Here is a 22,760-nt window from a genome sequence, read left to right on the forward strand (position 1 = left end):
AATAAATAGTTCTACCCTTGTAAATATGAACATGATAATAAATGGGAGATTATGGGAAACTGGGACTGTCTTCATTTTTTGAATGTTTATTGCATATCTTACCTTGGTATTGACTCTTAGATACTTACAGTGGCATTAAAATACTTGGAGTTAATATTGATGCTTTTATATAGATTATCCACGTATTCATTCAGCAAATACATTGAATAGCAGGTGAACCATGCTAGATAATGGGAATAAGAACGAATAATTCAGTCTGTGTTCAAGCTGCTTCTAGACTGGTGGCACAGACAAAATTTAGAAGCCACCAGTTAGAACCCAGTGTAAGTACTATGATAGAGGTGTGCTCAGTTTCCTCTAGAGGGGTAAGAGGGGCATTTTCTCTAAGGAATTTTACCTTGAGAGAAATTGATCTTTTGAGCTAAGCCTTTAAAATAGAAAAGGAATTAGACAAATTAGGTAAGTGGTAGGAAATTTTAACTGTGAAAAAAATAACTGAGAAAGGGAATACTGTCATTCTCAGTTACTTTACATTTCTATATCTACTGTTTAACTGATATTTTAAGAATATTAACTAGTTTTGATATTAAGTCTATTGTAAGGAATAACAATGGTTAATTCTCAATCTAGGAAACTTAAGAATAAAGTGGCTTTTTTTTTTTTTTTTGAGCATTCTTAATTTTTTAAAACTTTCCCTCTTGGAATTCTAGCTTTTATTCTAACTTTTAAAGATGGAAATAAGTTTAAAGCCCAACTTGAAATTATCCAGGCTTTTAAGGTAACATTCCTGATTGTTTAGAGCCAGACTCACTCTTATACAGCAAGAAGAGAACTTCTTGAAGTCATTCTTACTCCATTTATTTATCTGCAAATGGCAGGTGGACTAGAGAAAGCCCCTATTCAAAATACAATGATTAAATTTCATGTCTCTATATCAGAAATTTCTCTTTATGTTAATGACCCAGATCATGTGGCATGATTTATGCCTCCTGCTCATCTCTCCCTCTTTTTTGACATTACTTATGTTTAGTGATTGGTGACCTCTAAGATACAGTGAAACTCAGGTGTTCATCTCTTGGGGGGTAAAATGTACCTGAATCTTGATACTTAGAAATTATCTTTCTATGAGAAATGTCCTATATGTAGTTTTTAAATGTTGTATTTAAAATATGCCTATTTTCTGAGTTAGCAGATATTTGGCTTATTTCTTTTTGAATAAATATTTGCAGAAAATTGATGTTTCTCTGTTTTAGTGTCTGTTCTTGTACTTTTAAGCCAAGAACTTAACTTACTAAACCTTAAAAAAAATGCTAATTACTTGACCTTTGGTTGATAATTTTTACTCTTTTACTTTCTTTTACTTTCTCATATATATATTGTTACATACTGTTTATTTCTTGGGGTTTTTAAAGCTAATTTTAATATTGCTATGATTAAGCAATAGTGATATTAGGGAGCATTTCCTTACTCAGAATCTTTTTTCCTGTGTGGGTTCTTTTTCTATCTCTTAAGTAATAATGTGTAGCTGTTTGCCACAAAATGAAGCTATGATTAAGTTAAAAGAACCCTAGAAAGTGGTGACTGCTTAAAAAGAGGGAAAATCTGAGTATACAGTGACTTCACTATTTTGCTTGAGAGTTCTCTTTCCTTCCAGAATGTGCATTAATAATTACTTTATCTTAATTAGCTAAAGAATCTTTTCCCTTTAGTGTTATGCTTTCAAAAATATCAGACAGCTTTTAAAGTAACTAGGTTTATTTAATAACTTTATTAAAACAACATCAGTATTTGTCATAGCCCAACTTGCAATTTGTACTATTAATATTATATTCCTTCCTTGCATGCCCCCCTTAGTAGATTTATCCAAAGTTTGTTTTTAAATCACCAAATTTTTATCTTTTCTGCAGATAATATCACCTACTGCATTATTTTTGGCTGCAAAAGTGGAAGAACAGGCCCGAAAACTTGAACATGTTATCAAAGTAGCACATGCTTGTCTTCATCCCCTAGAACCACTGCTGGATACTAAGTGCGATGTATGTAAAATTGGATTTTTTTTTGGTTTTTCTTTGTAACTTTAACATCTTTTCATTATTTATATAATTATACATATATTTTATGTATAATTTGAATGTCATCTGAATCAAAAGATTTTGAGTCATAGGTATTTTTTTAAGTGTTTCACATGTTGTTTACAAAATCAGAATTATTTCTTTTGAATATATTCAAATAATAGAAAGTGACTAAAAAATCAGCTCAGTGACCTCATGATGGGGTATAAATAAAATTAAAGCTGCTTACACTTTCTGTGTTTAGCAGTATGTCCTTATATAAGTAAATATTTATATGTTATATTATTTTTTTACCAACTTAGTCAAATGTCATAATCAAAAAAATGGCAGATGTTGTGTCATGACCTTTATGCCCAGAGTAATTGCAGTGGAGGAATGATTTATTGAAGTTGATGAGGAAGGGCTTTTATGTCCCAATGAGCATATGATGCATTATTTTGGTATTTTAACTAAAATTTTTCTTTTAATTTAGAGGTTCTGAGGGTCTGTTTTTATTTTGTCTTTTCTAAGAATGTTAATTCTATAAGGAACTTATCAAGGAGCTGTCACATGAAATACGATAGAGTTAGTTCGTTCGTAAGTCTTTTCTTAAAGACACATTTGGATTTGGTATTCTTATTTGGTATTTCATAACACATTAAGAATAGGAAATACCATTGCCTAGGTAAAGTATTACATTACAAATTGGAAAGCATCACCCCCTCCCTGCCGCCCCCATTAACCTACCCCTTATATTGTCATTATCATTAGGTGGTTTAGGGGCTTGAGCTTTGTTTACATTTCCTATATGAAAAGTAATTCCATTTAAACTTACGGCACAGGTTTTCTCTATCACCCTCTATCCCTATCATTTTATTTCTCCTTACTTTCAGACTACTGTGGTTTTATACTCTAATTTCATGAGATTTGATATCCTGTAGTGTTAGTAGTACTATGCTTACCTTAAGTAGTTTAATATCATTGTTTTTCCCCTGGCAGGCTTACCTTCAACAGACTCAAGAACTGGTTTTACTTGAAACCATAATGCTACAAACCCTAGGTATGTATTTATGTCAGATATTTTTGTGTGTGCTCTTAAAATGCAGTATTCTAAATAAAAGATTTCTGGAATAATTTTATTGGAAAAGGTTAGTTAAAACAAGGTTTGGGACTAGAATAACATCACCTGCTTATAAGGAAACCTTTCATAAAATTTTAATGTAATTTGGCATGATTTCATTGAATGGTAAACACAGTCTTCAATGTGATTTCTTAGATTTACATAGTTGAGATACTTAATGCGTACTTCATTCTGGATTTGCATTGGAGATAAAATGACCCTGTGGAACTGGTACATAGAATTCTATATATACAAATGTACATTGTAGTCCTTACTCTCCGAAGCTTATTGGTAGTATTTAATGAATATACCTCATCAGTTTTACTGTGACATAGTAATGCAAGTGTTTATCCTTTCCTTTTCTTCGAGTTATGGTGTCTGCAAGGCTCACATGACTTAACTGATCTATAATTATCATTTATTCTAATTTTTCACTTAACGAGAAAATTAAAGTTAAGGTTATAACTTGTCTAAAGTCATATTACTCTTGAGACAAATCTGGAAAGAACATGGACCTTATGGAGATCCAGATTTAGATCTGTAGGCTTGTGGCCTTTGTTATCTTTGGCAAAGTTCTTTTACCTCTTATAATGCCGTTGTATATATGCAAGATAGAATAATAATGCCTGCCTTAATAGTGAGCATTTAACGATGAAAGATAGTATATAAAAAATTATTTGCTCTTATAGTATGTGTCAAATCATTATTTTATTATGTGGTAGTTACTTTGTTTTATTACTCCACAGTAGTGTGATAATTACAGCTTCCCATCATGACAGACTCTTTTTTATTATAAAATTTGCTTATTTGAGGGGCCTCCCTGATGGTGCTATCTCCAGCCACTGCAGCATGAGTTCTATCCCTGGCCAGGGCTAAACCACCTGGCGCAGCAGACCTCTTTTGTCTCGCCCACTGCTCCCCTCAGCAGTGTACATCAGTAGATCCACCTTTTCTGCTCCCCATTCTGTCTCTGGTGAATCCTCTCACCCCCAACACCTCTGACCTACACCCCAGTTCTTGTATGCATAAATAAATAAAATAAATCTTTTTTTTAAAAATTGCTTATTTGAAATATATGTGACTTGTTTGATATGCTTTTAAAAGGATATAAAAGTAAAAGTGATACTCTTAATCCTTCCAAATCCAATGATTTGATGTTATTTTATTATATAAAATTACATAAGTTTATGAAAATTTACAAATACATATATAAATAAAATTGAAAAGGAAAATTACTATTTTTAATAATATGATTATTGTTTTATACATTGTATAATGTTTATATTGTTTATGACATTATTACGCATGGAGAATGGATAGCATCCTTTAAAGGGGGACATTAGAATTTATAAGATATATCTCTGTAGCTTTCTTTACAGGATTATTTTGCAGACTTAATTATATTAAAAATGTAAATAGGCCGTATAGTAACTTTATGAATCCAGATTATTTATTAGGATGTTATTCATTTACTGCTTCTGGAGGTGCTAGATATGACCTCTACTTTTTTAAAAAGGAAAGGGGTTTATTGGATGTTGAAAGGTTTTCAGCATTTCATCTTTGGTTTTAGAAATGGTAATTTTATGAATCTTGAGGCCTACAGGGTTCACGTGTTTTTAACAATTTTATTAATAAAATATAGTTATAAGGTAACTAGTCAAACCCTTTGATCTAAGGCATACTAAGAAAATAAGAGGACTACATTTTTTTAAAAATTATTTCAACCACTGAGCTATCAAAAGTTATTTTGATGAAAAGTTCTTTTTATGTTGATCTTCTAAAATTAAGAGTTGGAATACATACAAGAAAATATATAACCTAGTTGTTCCCTCCAAGTTTTATAATTATATTTTCAGGATTTTGATTTGGTTTTAACTTGAAAATAATCTCATTATAATTGACAATTTTGAATGAATATTCCCTCTGATCTGTAAATAACTGTTTTCATAATTAGAACATTGTTTTTGAGAAGAAAATATTTCACATCATTGGAAGTATAGTGAACATATCAGTGATGAGATGTTTTAGCTTTGTTCTTAGAAATATTTTAATAATAAAAAATAAATTAGACATTTACAGTTGTATGGTAAAGGGCATTTTACAGTCAAGTATTATAGTGGTAAGTGATTGGGGAAAAAAAGTGCTTTTCATTTCAGGTTTTGAGATCACCATTGAACACCCACACACAGATGTGGTGAAATGTACCCAGTTAGTAAGAGGTAAGTGGTCTTTGAAACTTGATAAATTAAGTATTAAGGTTTTTTAGTGTCTATAATTCATTTGAATGCTATTTTGTTCTTCAGTTCTTTATTTGCGTTCTATTAAAATGGGGGAAATGTTATTTTTATTGTTTTTTAGTATCTCTCTATTTACCTACTTTTGTTTGTGGTTCTACCTGGTGAATTAGCTTCCTGTCAACTTAGGTGAGCATCTCATTTCTCTAAAAAATTGGAGGGCTTCTAGATATTAGGACTCTCCTCTTTCCTATTAGACTATGCCGGTCCTGTTTCATTTAATGTTTAAAATGTGGGCCATTAACACATATATACAGAAAATAGTAATTTCTGGTTTATGTCAGACATTCATTAACTTCTTGAAAAGTGATTACAGTTTAAGAATTTGGACACCAACTTTAAATCTTTCAGATGAAACTTACCTTTTTCCGCAGATTTGTCTTTTTGGAAAATACTTTGCCTGTGTACATTTAGCATTACAAAAAATGGTTTCCATTTTATAGTGGGAAATAACTATCACGTGATGTATATATGTGATGTTCCTGTTAAACCTTTTATACGCAGGAGTAGTAAATTTTGTATTACTTGCTTTTTACTGCTTATAAAGCATGTGGTACAGATTTTTCTACTCCTGTTAATGAACCTGTGTATCTTTTCTTGTATCCCTGGAAATGTTTTTTACACAATTGCATGTTATACTACTGCATAATTCTACTTTTCCTGTTTCCCATTTGGAGTGTTATGTACTAATGGCAACCACTTAGAATTGTAGTGTATCTTTTTCTTTTAACTTCCTTTTTGAAAAGGAAATTTTATGGTTTCATTCTTTTACTACCAGAATTCTGTAGGTTAATTATAAACAAAATGGATAACATTTTTGAAGGCTTTGGGGTTTTTTTTTGTGTGTGTGTATGTGTGTTTAAATATTCTCACATTTTATTCATTCTAAATTGAATTTATTTTTTTCCTAGGTAGGATTTTATTATCTTAACAGCTACATTAAAAAAAAAAAAAAACCTGTTGTCTCATACTACAGTATCAACATTCAGAATTGGACCTCTAAAATTCCATTTAATTTTTTTGATCCTAAAATAACATGTTATCTTGTGTAAACTAGAACATTTAATTATGGTTCCTGTTCTTCATGGTAATGTAATTATATTTTATAGGACATTCTCACCCCCTGCTATTACAGTATAGTATAGTATTAATGATATATTCTATAAATGTTGAGCTAAGGGGGAGAAGAACTTTAGTATAATTTTGCTTTCTTGAAAGGGTAAGCTGTATGGTTTGAATAATGCATAGCCATATATAATTTGCTTTAAAATTGAACCTGATGAAGGATATTGAAGGTTAATATATATATAAACATACTTCTTAGTAGGAGTTGAAACCAATTTTCAGGCTTAGTATTTTAAAATTTCTTCTAAAAAATTTAAAAGTTTCTTTTAAATCCTTTATCAAAATTTTATATTTTTGTACATGTTCTCTTTAAAGACTCTAAAGACATCAAGTCAACACATTCTTTTGCAAAGTTGAATAAATTTTAAAACATCTACAGAAACTACAAATTTGATCTATCATTCAAAGAAATTTTAATGCAAATCTTATTTATGTTTCACTTGATCTTGTCTTACTAACATTTCAGGTAACTATAGCTTACCTCTCACTCCATTTAAAAAATGTTTTTTCACATTTCATGTCTTTCTTTGCTCTAATACAATTTTCAGCTAACAAAAGAACACTCCCTACATTCTTCCTTTATTGCACAATGACTGTTAATAGGTTATTGAATTTAGATACATTTTGCTATGGTAATTTAAATTTTTACTTCTGTATATATTTTGATTCTTTTGTGGGGAGGATAAATAAATTTGATTCTGTGAAGTCCCCCCACATACACACAAACACTGGAGATGAGAAAGTTGGTATGATGCTGTTTTGCTACAGAATTGGCTAATATGATTTTACAGGGACCTTTCACTTCTATGATTTCTCCTTCCCTCCCCACCAGGAAAGAAATGCCATATTTAAGTCACTCTGCCTCCAAGACATCCGATGCTTTGACACACTTCCTTAGCACAACTCTGCTAAACCCAAATCCTTTTTATAAATCTTAAGTTGATGATCCACACGGGGCAGCAGGGATCACAGGTGCCATGAATAAAAATAGGAGTGGGCAAGGAACTTGATCAATGCCTATTAGAGAGGGGTGGAGTTGAGGTGAGCTGATCCTTGTTGAGCTGAGGGAAGATATATCAGTGATTATTAATGTTATTGCAAAAAAGGGAAACTATAGCACAGGTATTCTTGTTGGGAAGAATAAGAAGCAGAAGGGAATTAGGGGGCTGTTTTTAATGTCTTAAGATAGTAAAAATTGCTTTTTTATTGGGAACTAGTGTGGAAGCATCTCGATGCCCCCTAGAATACCTGCATTTCTTCTAAAGTTGTCTTTAATTGGATTATATAATTAAAAAGACAAATAAAGTGGAGTTTCATGTATCCTATGTCTCTAAGTTGTTTATTCTCTTTTGATGCTTAGTAACATGATGAAAAGCTGAGCAGTTTGTGCTGAGTTTGGGGGGTGGTTTGTTTTGTTTTGATGACATACTTAAGGCAACTTAAATATGATGATTGAGGATTAAGTCTGGCAGGCAACTCTGTATTTTGTATTAGACTTCAAAAATCTTTTCTTCTTCTTCTTCTTCTTTTTTTTTTTTTAAATCCAGGAGAATGCTTTATTGCAACTTTTAGCTGACTAGATGCTTAACTTAGTAACAAGTTTAGCCCTTGTAACTGGCTAGCTAAAAGCAAATCGGCTTGTTTCTCAGATCTTTGGGGGATAGCAAGAAACATTTGAGTGAATGTTGTTGAAGATTTTCAGTAGTATAGAAAATGATGGCGCTCTTGTGATATTTGTAAGTAGTAAGTAAAATTTACTTTTTGTGTACAAATCTTTGAAGTTTTTGTTGTGTTGAGAACTTTTTGTTAGTAGCATGTTAAAGCTGATAGTGTTGTCTTCGTTTTTTTTTCTTTTCTTACAGCAAGCAAGGATTTGGCACAGACATCCTATTTCATGGCTACCAACAGGTTGTTATCCTGACCCTCTTTGTTGCACTGTTGTAGCACACTATAGCTTCCTTTAATGCAGGGCCCCCTCAATGTGTCTCTTACCCTTGTTGCAACAGGAGACTGGACCATCTACTGTGGTGGTACCTTCCTGTCTGCTTTGCGGTGTATTGTACAAGGGACTTTTGGCACAGAGGGGTTAAATGCACAATGTGAAGTGTAGTGGTGCTTTCTGATGACATATTCTCGATATGTGAGTGCATAAGTCTAAAATTGGTAGCCTGAATAGCAGCTAAAGATTACAAAGAGCTAAACTTAACGTAGAAATTCGAGCAACTTGGTAAGTATAAAGCTATTTCAAGTTTACAATTATAGTTAAATGACAATTTTCTTAAATTTCACATTGATCCAGTCTTTTAAAGTAATCTAAAGGTTTTTTTTTTTTTTTGGTTTTTTTTTTTTTTTTTTTTAGTAAATAAAATTTCTATAACTTGGGGTTTTATTTTCAGATAATACCCATTAGTAAAGTCCTATGATTGCCTAGAATTGCGTAAATACAATTTTTACTTTAAAAAAAAAACTTCCTTTTCAGTTTATCTTAAGAAAAAGTGATATGGACTTTTGGTTGATTAGTAAACATTTTCAATTCTGAAACTGATCTGGAAGTATAGAGTTTAAAAACGCTTTCATAATCTAATACATAATTTTGTCCTCGGTTGATTCTGTTAAATTTGTTTTTTAAATGTTTCATTGGGGGAGGGGGGTCAAGCCAGATTTGTGTGGTCCTTAATCTCTTGTGACATGTCAAGTTTTACTTTAAAATTTGGATTGGCGAATACAAATGTATTATCTTATGTATATGTTGTTGGGATTTAACCTCTATCACTAGGAATTCTGAGCAAATAAGCAACAAAACAAACTTTAAAGCTTTGGTTAGCTAAGGCTAGCTGTAATATCGTACATGTCCACTTTTGGCATATAGTGGAAGGAGAAAGGTAGTGTTTTAGTAGTACTTAGCAACATTGGGCATTGATGCTGTTGAACAAAAGGTAAGTTTTTCCTGTGGCTTTGCTATAAAAAAAGACAGGTTTACTTAGATAAGTGTTAAATTCTTTTTGACTTATGAGAATTATTGGGTTGTTGGAAAAGTCATGATGCATTTTTGCATAGAAAGTATACATCATAACTGTTCCGACAAACCAGTCACTTTGTTGAGCCACATAAAAAGGTACTTACCTGATTATAATGTGATGCCGAAATTACTGTCGGTTTTACAGTATTCTGCTTTTTCTTTATTTTTTGCTATGACATTACAAAAGAAACAAAAATGCCACAAAATTTAAAGTGTTATCTGTGTATATAGTGGTTATTAGAAATATACTATCTTCCCCTCCTATGGTAAAGAAATAAAAATACTTTTAACTTAGTTGTAAAAACTACATTTAGAAATATTGCCATATCAGTATTGATAAAATAAGATACTCTAGAGTGAGTACGGGGAATGTTCATTATCTATATACTTTTTAGCATATATTATTTATACCATAGTATTATACAGCATATATTCAAATTTCTATAGATTAGTTTTTAATTTAGCAAAATAAATTTTGTACTCTAGACTTAAAGAAGAATCTTTAATTATGTTTTGCTCTAATCTTACTGGTAAATGTTTTTCTTTGTTTTACATATTTGAATTTCTATGGCTCTTCATTTTCAAACCTGCTCCACAACAGTCTACATCTTACAACGTTCTGTCTTCAGTACAAACCAACAGTGATAGCATGTGTGTGCATTCATTTGGCTTGCAAATGGTCCAATTGGGAGATTCCTGTGTCAACTGATGGAAAGCATTGGTGGGAATATGTGGATCCTACAGTTACTCTAGAATTACTAGATGGTAAGTAGAGAAAATGAACTTTTCACATTAACAGTGCTTCTTTTCATGCTAGAAAAATTCTATCTACTTCTATGTAGGTTTGAAAAATAGTGAATTCCCATTTACTCATTGCCCAATGAAACAGTTACAGATTCTGGTCAAATTAACATATCCCTGGCCTTGCCCTATTGGTGATTTTGTTGCTAATTCCAGATACCATTGCATTTACTAACATATGTATTTAGGAAGATAAAGACTTTAAAATCATGACTATAATTCTGTTTCAACAGTTTGATAAAAGAATTTAGAAGTATAGGTATATAATCAAATAACAGTATGAAAATAAGAATTCATTAGCCTAGAGAGGAAAAATAAAAGTTGAACATACATTAGCCACCAGTGAACACCAACCTAAAGCCTTTTCATTAATTTTCAAGGAAATATGATTTATTTTGCTGTGAGTCGATAGTACAAAAATACCTACCTTAAAGTATACTAATTTCATTGGTTTTGTTGGGTATTCATCCACTTTTAGAAAATAAAGAATGAGTTTGAGATATTTTCAGGGTAATGTTATTTGCTCTGTTATTTTCTCTAATGGCAAAATATCATTATGACCTTTCATCAGTAAATACTAATTTAGAAGGAAATTTGGAGGGCCCACATTCTATAGATTATGAGCCTGGAATTTGGAGGTCTCCTAGTAAGAAATTTCTCTGGTTGAGAAATTATAGAGAAACTGTCCAGAGGTAGTAGATTCTTGGGAATTAAGACATTTTAACCAGTGCTATAGATTTAAGAAAAGAAATAGGTGACACATTTTTCCTAGTAGATAGCCTAAGCTGACATATTGGGTTTTTAACTTATTCCTTATTCTTTTTGTGGTCATTCCCCAATCCTTTATAAAATTTAAGTTAATGAGAAAACAAGATTTACGTCTGTTGCTACAAGGATATCTTACATAAAGTGAGAGAACCTTATGGCATTGGAATTTTAATCTTCCATTAAAATCTTAGATGTTTTCTTTTAAGGATCTGTAACCCTTAAACTTTTAAAATTTGTGAACTATACTTTTTAATGCATCTTTGTAACTCTGCCACTGTGACTGGAAAGCCTTAGGTGACTTGTAATTTTAAACAGTAGGATATAGGCCATATTTGGGCCACTGGCCAATTTGCCCTCCCTTCTGATAAAAATAGATTGTTAGATTTCTTGATTTTCTGGGTTTCTTTTTCCTCCCTGAAAAAATTCTCCCAGACTATATATTGGTATATCAGATATACAGCTATATAATTATGCTCTTTTCCTTATATCAAAGGTGGTATGGGGGGGTAATCCTTTTTGAAGTCTTAGGAGATGCTGGATAAAGTGAGCAAGTTTTCTTTAAAAATACACGCACACCCCTTATTTTCTGTGCAGCTGTGTCAAATTCTGTGCCTGCCCTGCCCATGGCAGACATAGGCCCAAAAGGCTGCTACAGTAATGCTGTGACTCATGGGCCCTGATCCCCTCTCCTGGGCCTCAGGGATAAATTTGGTTACAGACAACAACAGCAAAAGAAAATGTATCTTTTTGTATTGAGGTAACCTTGGTTTATAACACTGTATGATTTAGGGGTATAGATTCACATCTCAGATGCAGTATGTTACCATACCACACCTACCACCAAAGCACCCATAATCCTCCAGCATAGTCCTTGGGGCCCCTATCACCGAACCTCCCTCCGATAGCCTCAGTTTTGCAGTCATATTTTAGGTTTGTTTTGGTTTAAGTTTTGTCTGTTCCTTTGTTCTTTATATTCCACATATGAATGAAATCATCTGTTATGCCAAGGTTTTTTGTTTTGTTATTTATTTATTTATTTATTTATTTATTTATTTATGCAAGCACTGGGTACAGTCAGAAGCACGGGAGGGTGAGAGAATTCACCAGAGCCAGAGCGGGGAGCAGAGCAGGCAGAAGGACCGAAGTACACTGCTGAGGGGAGCAGCAGGCGGCAGGAGAGGTCTGCGCGCCTGTGGGACCCTCCTCTGGTGGCCGGGGAGCAGCCGGGGATCGAACCAGCGCTGCAGAGGCTGAGGGCAGCTTCGCAACCTAGCGCTCAATCGCTGCGCCACCGGGGAGGCTATGCCAAGGTTTTTTAAAGTATATCCAGAGGGGAAAGAAATCTTTATGGATTTGTTTATTTTTTAGATTTATTTATTTATGCATACAAGAGCTCTGGGGCATAGGCCAGAAATGCGGGAGGGTCAGAGGATTCACCAGAGACAGAGTGGGGTACAGAACAGGCAGACTGAAACACACTGCTGAGGGGAGCAGCGGGTGAATAGGAGAGGTCTGCTGTGCCATATGGGTTGCTCCCTGGCCAGCCAGGGGATTGTACTTGTGCTGCAAGGCTGCAGTGTCTGCGGCAAGCTTCATAGGTTGCATCTTAACCCCTTGCGCCACCAGGAAGACCCAGTAGGCCCAATCTTTATGAATTTAAATATCTTCTAAAAACTAGTGTGGGAGATTTTTTTTTTTTTTTTGTAACTTAAAAAGTAGGTTATCTATGCCACATCTTTATCAGGAGATTAAGCAGGCATAATTATAATAAAAATAGTTTATATACATGGTGATAAAGTCTACAAAAATCAAATAATCAGTCTTTTATCCTGTTCTTAAGCTATTGGAAAGTTACTATGGTTTTCTGTTTGTTTGTTTGCTTGTTTACATGACAGGAGGATCAACGAAATATCCCTACTACATTCTGAAAATGTCCCAGTTCATTATTGCAAAGCCATTGGGTAGAAACATTGGCAGCGTAACACGCTAAAAATTTTAGCCTATTATGTGAAATATTATGTGAATGTTAGCCCTTTCTCAGTTTTGATCACAAAAATACAAAGTAACAAAATTTAAACTATTGAGATGTATCTGAATTTATTTTTAAAGATTTATTTATTAATGCATACAAGAACTGGGGTACAGGCCAGAGGTGTGGGGGGTGAGAGGAGTCACCAGAGACAGACACCCTCCCACATCTCTCAGGCTGCTGAGGGGAGCAGCGGGTGAGGCAGGAGAGGACTGCTGCGCCGTGTGAGTTGCTCCCTGGCTGGCCAGTGACTGCAGATAGCTTCATAGGTTGAGTCTTAATCCCTTGTGCCACCAGGAGGGCCCCAGATGTATCTGAATTTTAACATGGTATCCGAGACATCAGTGTTTATTGAAATAATTCATTTAATGACTATTCCAAAAACAGCATTGACTTGGACTTGACCTAACTATAAGATTTATTATTGTTTTTTTGTAGATTTTTTTTAATGATTAATAGCAAACCCTCATTAGTCTTTTGTATTTTGGATTTTTTCTGTATATCAGCTTTGAGGAAGAGGGAGCCCTCTGTTTTAAACATCATACTGTGATGTTTGTGCATGTGGCTGATTATTTACATTAACAGTGACTATTTCACAGATAATTTTGTTCCTCTACTATAAAATTTAATAGAATGGGATACTTAAGAAAATAAAACTTGCATTTTGCTTGCTATGTTCCAGGTTTTTAAACTGGACCTCCATGTGCATTAAATCTTTGACAACCAAATTGGTAAAGAAATGGAGTCAAAACAGTTTCTTGTAATTATTGCTCAAAAGTATTATGTGTTTGCTAAATTTACTAATGTCTGTTTAGAAATGTGGTCTTTTTTTAATATGAATAAGTGGTAATATGGGTGTTGGATTTTTTTCACCCAAACTGGATCAGAAAGCTTGGTTGTCACAGCTTGTGAACGTACAGTAATACCCAGTTTTTGCATGTTCTTTGTTGCATTGAGACAAATTCTACATTATCTTAATTTTTGTTACCTGTCTTAGCATTTTCCTGGAATAGTTTACAGAGGGCTGTTTCTACAGGAAATTAGTGACTCAACCACTGTAGTTTTCTACTGACACTGGTTCCTTCCAATATTGTGGTTAAATTGGTATTAGTATTTATTGATACTGTAATTTATTTGGCCTATTTTATTATTTTTCCTGAGACTGGCCCATAACTTTATTAATGACACTATTTTGGGGTATAAGTCTATGTGATTCATCGTAACCAGACCACTTTGGGAAAGTGAGTCATCTTTTAATCTTATATTTAGAAAAAAACTGGTGCAAAAATATGACCAGGGTTATTTACTAATATGTTAGTGGTGTGTTGGTTGCTAGGAAGCAGTGAGTAGGTGGAAGGATTTTTTTCATTTAACTTTGAAATAATTTTAAAACTAAAGCAATTGTGAAGTAGTACAGAATTCCATCACCCAGTTTCTCTGGTGTTAATGTTATATATATAACAATACATGAATATCAAAAACAGAAAATGACATTGATACAATTCTGTTAAGTAAACTACAGACTAAATTTGAATTTCCTCAGTTTTTGTGTTGCAGGAGATGGCATTCCATTTGGATGACATGCTCCTTTATCTCTTTCAGTCTATATTACAGATTTCTTTTATGACCTTGACAATTTGAAGAGCACAGAAAGGGGTTGTGCCCTCCTTTAAAAAGTATCTTATCAAGGGGCACATCATGTCTTAATGCTGTTAATAACCTGATCACAAGGTTAAGTGCTGATTTCTCCATTGCACGGTTTACTGTTTTTCTCTTTGTAATTAGTGTTTTTACATAAAGCAGGCATAAATACAATAAAAGTAGTTTATATACATGGTGATAAAGTCTTACAAAAAGCAAGGATTATACGGATAATCTTTTTTCTTAGAATATCTTCTTTTGTTCACTAATTTTTTTTTTTTTAAGATTTATTTATTTATTTATACAAGCACTGGGTATAGTCAAAAGTGTGGGAGGGTGAGAGAATTCACCAGAGCCAGAGTGGGGAACAGAGCAGGCAGAAGGACCGAAGTACACTGCTGAGGGGAGCAGCGGGCGGCAGGAGAGGTCTGCGCGCCATGTGGGACCCTCCTCCGGTGGCCGGGAGCAGCCAGGGATCGAACCAGCGCTGCGGAGGCCACGGGCAGCTTCGCAACCCAGTGCTCAACCGCTGCACCACTGGGGAGGCCCTTGTTCACTAATATTAAAGAATGTATTGATGTTTCTTGACCACGACAGTTATTGCTATAGTGTTTGGCTTGGAGATTTTCTATTTGAGGGCAGTTTTTTTTCCAATGCTATTAAATTTTCAAGAGATTTCTGAGTAAGGATGTAAAATTGGGGCACAGAAGAATGTGATTTTTTTTTTTTCTTTTAAAAGACACATCTTTGAGAATACCAATTCAGAATTGTGTTTGTGCTAAAAGTTGAATAGTTAGGTAACAGTGAAGCAGATGAATATTTGAGGTTACTTTGTAATACTGCCCACTTGAAAAAAAATTAAATTATAAAGGCAGCTTCTAAGTTTTAAATTTAAATTTTTTTTAGAGCTAACACATGAGTTTCTGCAAATACTGGAGAAAACACCTAGTAGGTTGAAGAGGATTCGAAACTGGAGGGTAAGAGAATTGATAGGGTTTAATAGAGTATCAGTTTATCCATTTTATGTAGTAATTTTATCATTACAAATTAGTTGATTTTTTGTGATTAAATATTATCTCCAATATTCTTAAATAATTACAGTGTCATAAACTAAATAAACTCATTTTATTCAATAACTGTGTCCAATGGACTTAGCTGAATAGTTTGTAATTTTCTTTAATTCTCACAGAATTATAATGGAAATAGTCTCCTCATTTTACAAATGAGAAAGTTAAAGCCTGGACAAGTTAAATTAACTTTGTCAAATGCTGGCAACAATTTAACCTATATCTAATTCTAAAACCAGTGCTTACAACTTTCTATGGCTCTCTTATGCCTCTAAATAAAAGTTATTTACTGGCATCATAAAGTCTTGGACCCTAGGTGAATTTATTTCCATATATTTTATATAGAATTTTTATAAGCAAAGAAATTTGTATTAAATTCCTTTGCTGTCATTGCTTTTGTGTGTGTGTTTTATTTAAATAGGCTAATCAGGCGGCTAAGAAACCAAAAGTAGATGGACAAGTATCAGAGACGCCACTTCTTGGTTCATCTTTGGTCCAGAATTCCATTTTAGTAGATAGTGTTACTGGTGTGCCGACAAACCCAAGTTTTCAGAAACCATCTACATCAGCATTCCCTGCACCAGTACCTCTAAATTCAGGAAATATTTCTGTTCAAGACAGCCATACATCTGATAATTTGTCAGTGCTAGCAACAGGAATGCCAAGTACCTCATACAATTTGTCATCACACCAAGAATGGCCTCAGCATCAAGAATCAGCAAGGACAGAACAGATATATTCACAGAAACAGGAGACATCTTTGTCTGGTAGCCAGTACAACCTCAACTTTCAGCAGGGACCTTCTATATCACTGCATTCAGGATTACATCACAGACCTGACAAAATTTCTGATCACTCTTCTATTAAGCAAGAATATACTCATAAAACAGGGGGCAGTAAACACCATGGGCCAATTTCTACTACTTCTGGAGTAATTCCTCAAAAAATGTCTTTAGATAAATATAGAGAAAAACGTAAGCTAGAAACCCTTGATTTGGATGTGAGGGATCATTATATAGCTGCCCAGGTAGAACAGCAACACAAACATGTGCAGTCACAGGCAGCCAGCAGCAGTTCTGTAACTTCTCCCATTAAAATGAAAATTCCTATCACAAATACTGAAAAACCTGACAAATACATGGCAGATAAAAAGGAGAAGAGTGGATCACTGAAATTGCGGATTCCAATACCACCCACTGATAAAAGTGCCAGTAAAGAAGAACTGAAAATGAAGATAAAAGTTTCTTCCTCCGAAAGACACAGCTCTTCTGATGAAGGCAGTGGGAAGAGCAAGCATTCAAGCCCACATATTAGCAGAGACCATAAGGAGAAGCATAAGGAGCATCCTGTAAACCGCCATCACCCCAGCAGTCACAAGCATTCCCACTCACACAGTGGCAGCAGCAGTGCTGGCAGTAAACACAGTGCTGATGGAATACCACCCACTGTTCTGAGGAGTCCTGTTGGCCTGAGCAGTGATGGCATTTCCTCTAGTTCCAGCTCTTCAAGGAAGAAGCTGCATATCAATGATGCATCTCACAACCATCACTCCAAAATGAGCAAAAGTTCCAAAAGTTCAGGTAGTTCATCTAGTTCTTCCTCCTCTGTTAAGCAGTATATATCCTCTCACAACTCTGTTTTTAACCATCCCTTACCCCCTCCTCCCCCTGTCACATACCAGGTGGGCTACGGACATCTCAGCACCCTCGTGAAACTGGACAAGAAGCCAGTGGAGACCAACGGTCCTGATGTCAATCACGAGTACAGTACAAACAGCCAGCATATGGACTACAAAGACACATTCGACATGCTGGACTCGCTGTTAAGTGCCCAAGGAATGAACATGTAATCATTTGTTTAGGTCAATTTCTCCTTTACTTTTTTTATTTAAAAATTTGTTAGAATGGAAAACTTCTTCTGATCTAGCAGTGGTAACACCTGCTATTGCTGCCACTGCTTCAATATTTGTAAGTGCTGCTTTATTCTTCATTCTGAAAAGAAGAGAATTATAGTAAACAAGTCTTTATCTCCACATATGATAGTGTTACAAATACTGTAAAAGCATGGAAGGTGCAAAACTCAGTATTTCTACAATTGCAGCTAAGAACATTAGGAGGAATGGCTGGCTGCTTCTAGGAATATAAGATGCCTCAAGCATTCATTATTTATAATTTGAATACTGTAGCTATTTTGTTGTTGCTTGGCTTTTGAATGAGTGTAAATTGTTTTCTTTTGTGTATTTATACTTGTATGTATGATTTGCATGTTTCAATGACAAAGGGATAAAACAGTATACTGACAACTGTTTACAAGAAAGTGGAGAAAAATGTACATACATTTTTGTATGTTTAGATATTACCATAAATACTCAGGATTGGAGCTGCTTGTAAGTATAACAATATACAGAATAACTTTATTTTATCTCGTCAGAGTCCATCACTAATCTAAAACAAAGGTGGCACTTTTTCATGTTAACCTTAAACTCTAGGCCTTACTGGAAGCCACTGAAGGGGGACACTTCACTACCAGATGGGGATGCAGTGCCACAGATGGTCATTTACACTGTGAGGCACTGAATTTTTGCCTTCAGAGGTTCTGACCAGACTGGCTGTGGAAATAGCCCCTGATTTTCTGAAGGCTTGAAGAGGAAAAAATAAAGTTTACATACTCTTGATGTGAAGTGCATTTAAATGTTTGTTGGCTTGTTGCAGTACTATAAACACGGAACTGTTAATAATGGGTATGTAGATTACTGTGATTCGAAAACTAAATTCACAAAAACTTACATAGTGAAGAATTAGTAAGTTTTTTCTTAAATAAACAACTTTAACACTACATATTTTAACAGTAAGCAGGGATCGCTTTTCCTTTAGCAATCAGATTGACAACATATTCTTGAACATACGCCTCCCCTGAAGTGTGTTTGTGTGTGATGCCATTTCTTTTTCAGGTAAATGCAGTCTTCCTTATAAAAATGAAATTAAACCTATTGCTCTCCCAGTTCTTTTATATTCTAACAATAAATAAAAAGATTGCTGACTGTGCATTGTACCTGTATTTGTAGCTTATGGTTGTTAACCAGGAAGCTCTAAGGGCGGGGGGAAAGGTCAGCCTCCAGGTAGACAGCTAGGAAAGGTTTTACATTTGTTTGCACATCTCAGTATATTCACGTTGAGGTCAAGTTTGCACAGTCATGACTTCTGAACGATAGACTTTAACTTGTCTAAAATTTGTTACCAGTAATAATGGCTCTTGTTTATCAGCTAATATTGAATTTATTCTGTGGTAAATCTTTGAGTTCTTGAGTATCTTTGAGATGGGTTGAATTCAACTTCTGTTGAGCTGAAAACTGTCTTTTTCCTCTATGTATATGAATTATTTTTGTTACAAAGCCACTGATATGTGCACAATTGTAATTTTACTCGTTTGTTGCAGTTGTAAATATTAGAGTTTAATCTCGTGCTCTACTTTTATTTAGCAATTACCTAATTTGCCAGTAACTTTATAATTTTTTAGGATAATTGTTCATTATTTTGTCAATGTTATTTGAACTTAGGATACTAGGAGCCTCATCTGAGGGACTTCACCTAGCTAGCATGTCCTAACATTTGTTGTCTTGCATAACGTAGTAATCTTTGTCATTACATGTAACTTTGTTACTCTGTATGACATTATTGTATCCATAAACATGGTAATTTTGATACAGTTATACTTTTTACAGTGGTACATAATCCAAGGACTAGTATAGAATTAAGCTGAGTGCAAGATGAGGGAGGGAAGGGTTTTTGTTCTTGGTAATTTAGATGTGAAACCTCTAAGGAGCTATCATGTGAAACACATAGGGTGGTTGTGCTACTGTGTAATTGGGGATGATACTACCAGGAATTTTAATAAGATTTTGTAAAGAATATCCAGAAAAGTAGTGAATTTATTTTCAGTATGACATAGAAAACAATGTGAATATTTAAGGTCTGTGACTATACTTAAACTTCACTAAGAATTTGCAGAATTGTTTTGAGATATGGGAATAAAGGTAATTTTGTTGAATCTTTATTGGTGCTAATGATGGACAGTTAAAAAGGTAGCTAGTGTATATTGTTATGGGTCAGTACTTATTAGTACTTCCGAAATTAAATTTGAAATGCTATGTATTCACTTTTCACTCTGTAAATGTAATTCTTTACGATGACTTTATTTATTAAAGGGCAGCCAGTTGTAATTTTTACAGGATTGTGTGAGCTATTCAAACTCTAACCTCTGAACAGGATATAAACTCCTAAAAACACATGGAAATAAATATGGAAATCCATATAAGTTTCATTTCCATTAAATGAAAAACCCTTATAATTCATAACTATGAATTTGTTTTAACCATCTCATTTGCATTGACTAATTCATCAGCCTGGTCCCAATAGGCTCAACCAAAGAAAAAGACTCCAATGAATGGACTTTATTACTGAGTCTTCTTGTAAGTAGCCATAAATAAACCAAAATAGTATCAAATTTAGGTATGAAATTCCACATGTGCAAAGTACTGTTAAGGTGATACATTTTTGATGAAATTTTTTTAAATATTTGAAATATTAAAAAGCATTATCTTTAAACATCCTATAAAAGAGTGATTTGTTTTTTAGTTGTGTTTTCCCTAGATCATAAATTTGTTACCTGTATGCAGAAGCACATTACAAAGAACGGCTTTAATTCTACCTCTTTCAACTAACTTTCCAATCTTGAGCTGTGTCCCATAAATATTTGCCTTAGCTACTTTGAAATAGGACATCTTTCAAAACCAAAGCAAAGGAGTGTTTTTCGTAAAGACATTCTTGGAAACCTACTTTACAAAACTGGTGGTAAGACCTTCAAAGTATTCTTGTTCCTTTTTTCTTCTTAATCCTTTTCTTGTTTAACTCGAGGTCCAGTTCTTGTGCAGGTATTAAAAAACTGGAAAGTCATTTGATCACCTCTAGGCTTATCTTAGAAAGTAAATACAAGTGCATCTTGATATTCCTCTGTGTATGCAGATTCTCATAGTTGAAGAAAATTTCTACCATGATAACTAATTTCATGTGGAATGCCATAAGGGGTCTTACATTACTTTGTACCAACAGATTATAATTATGTAGGGCACCTATAGTTTTGACCTGTCTTTAAAGAAACAACTAATTGACATCTACTTCACAGAAACCAGGTTTAAAATATCTATTAAATAAATATTAAAATATCTAAATGCCTTGCAAGCATTTTAAGCCCATTTTTGGGTTATATTTGAAGAATTAAATTGCTGATTTTTATTTCTTAACCAGCCTTAGAAATAACCACTGGCTTATATGTCCTTGAATACTACATACTCTGTAAGTACCCCTGCTTGATTAAGCTATTTTTAGTATTTTACATTTACTATGAAAATAGTGGGACTTTTTTAAAAATATGGTAATATCTCCAGAAGAGGAAAATTCTATTATCAAAATACCTCACCATCCCCAAGTTTTACTTAGAGAAACAGTTGTTTCTCACCTACTTCCATGCTTAAATTGCTGTGATTTTTAAGATGTCACATCTGAGAAAATGTGAGAACTTGTTAGGAAGATTTCTTGATTCAGCAGTTGTTAGTTCAAGAGGCTCTTGGGAGGTAATAGAATTCACTAGCTGCATCTGCCAAGATAAAGGTACAAATCACAACATTTGGGAAATATGGCAATAACTGAACACACAAGGATGATATTAATTTTATGTGCTCATTTATAATAGGCTGATTAGGCAGATGTTTTTGCATGGGAAAAGCAGCACATTCTGTCCCAGTCCTCCTAGGCTGCCAAGTTAGAATACCAGTGTGTTAATTTAAGAGTTCAAGTCCATAGCTACATTAATGTCTGAAATTTGATCACTTTAAGCTGACATGTAAGCAGATAGGTTTGCTTGCTTTGTAAGAGAGGTTTGTCCTGAAACATGTATCTTCACAATAGAGATGATGTCGTCAGTAGATCTGGAATGTTTAAAATGTTTTAGGTCTGATCTGATGCCATCAATTCATTTTTTCATTCCACAGTGTCAACTTGGGCACAGCTAGCTTTTGCTTTAGTAATTCCTTTTTTTCTGTTCTAATTTACCAGTGTCTGTTTTGCCTGACTTACATATCAGGTAAGTTGATAAGCAAGATACACTGATGGGTATTATGTGGCTAGGGGTAATTCTGTTCTTAAAAAGGTGTCTTAACTGATTTGCAGTGGTTCATCTCAAAAGTAAATTCTGAAGGCTGTCAAATATTTGGAATTTTTTAAGTTTTGGGAGGAAGTCTCACGGAACCTGTTTAGTGGTTGATTTGACTTGCCTATTGCTAAGTAATGAGTACATTCTTATTTTTAAAGTGTGTTTGTTTTTCAAGTAGTTTTACTTGGTTTGAAAATCTTTACTTTTTCAAGTAGTTTTACTTGGTTTGAAAATCTTTACATGTACTCATTCATTGTCAAGGATGATGCTTTCATTTTGGAATGTACTCAAAATCCCAAGACCTATTTATTGAGTTTGCTGTTTCCTGATAGAAAATCTGAAGCCAAAATATATGTGTATGGCATGAATTCAATTAGTCATTGAATTTTAGCTCAGTATCTATACAAGGAATTATTAATAAAATTTGTTGACAAATTCAAGGCTCTAGCATGTCTTGTTAAGTTATTAATATGAAAATTCAGTTCCTGGGAAATAAGGTCTCTAATATAAGAGACTGAGTAATTACGTTTATCATCAAGAAGTGTGACCTTAATTTTCTTCTTTACAAAATGTTGGTAATAGTGCCTGTTCAAAGGATTGTGAGGTTTAAGGCTTGGGTCATCTAGGAATGGTAGTAG

At 33.8% G+C, this 22,760-nt stretch overlaps 1 protein-coding gene across 7 annotated transcripts in view; it reads left to right on the plus strand.

Moving 5' to 3' along the window:
• Positions 1 to 17,764, plus strand: part of CCNT2 (cyclin T2) — a gene marked incomplete at both ends in the record, with an annotated part of 35,254 nt that extends 17,490 nt beyond the window's left edge. For 2 of the 7 annotated variants that reach the window (XM_084248647.1, XM_084248649.1), the window contains 7 exons: positions 1,908 to 2,036; positions 3,051 to 3,111; positions 5,313 to 5,390; positions 8,453 to 8,498; positions 10,211 to 10,374; positions 15,755 to 15,825; positions 16,337 to 17,764. In XM_084248647.1, the coding sequence (XP_084104773.1) occupies positions 1,908 to 2,036; positions 3,051 to 3,111; positions 5,313 to 5,390; positions 8,453 to 8,498; positions 10,211 to 10,374; positions 15,755 to 15,825; positions 16,337 to 17,764 (1,977 nt within the window). Of the gene's footprint in view, positions 1 to 1,907; positions 2,037 to 3,050; positions 3,112 to 5,312; positions 5,391 to 8,001; positions 8,334 to 8,452; positions 8,499 to 10,210; positions 10,375 to 15,754; positions 15,826 to 16,336 lie in introns of those variants that run through there. The other 5 variants (XM_084248648.1, XM_084248650.1, XM_084248652.1 and 2 more) reach the window with 4 other exon arrangements.
• Positions 17,765 to 22,760: the final 4,996 nt, after the last annotated feature.

This window comes from Talpa europaea (assembly GCF_964194135.1).
Source record: "Talpa europaea genome assembly, chromosome: 1".
NCBI lineage: Eukaryota > Metazoa > Chordata > Mammalia > Eulipotyphla > Talpidae > Talpa > Talpa europaea.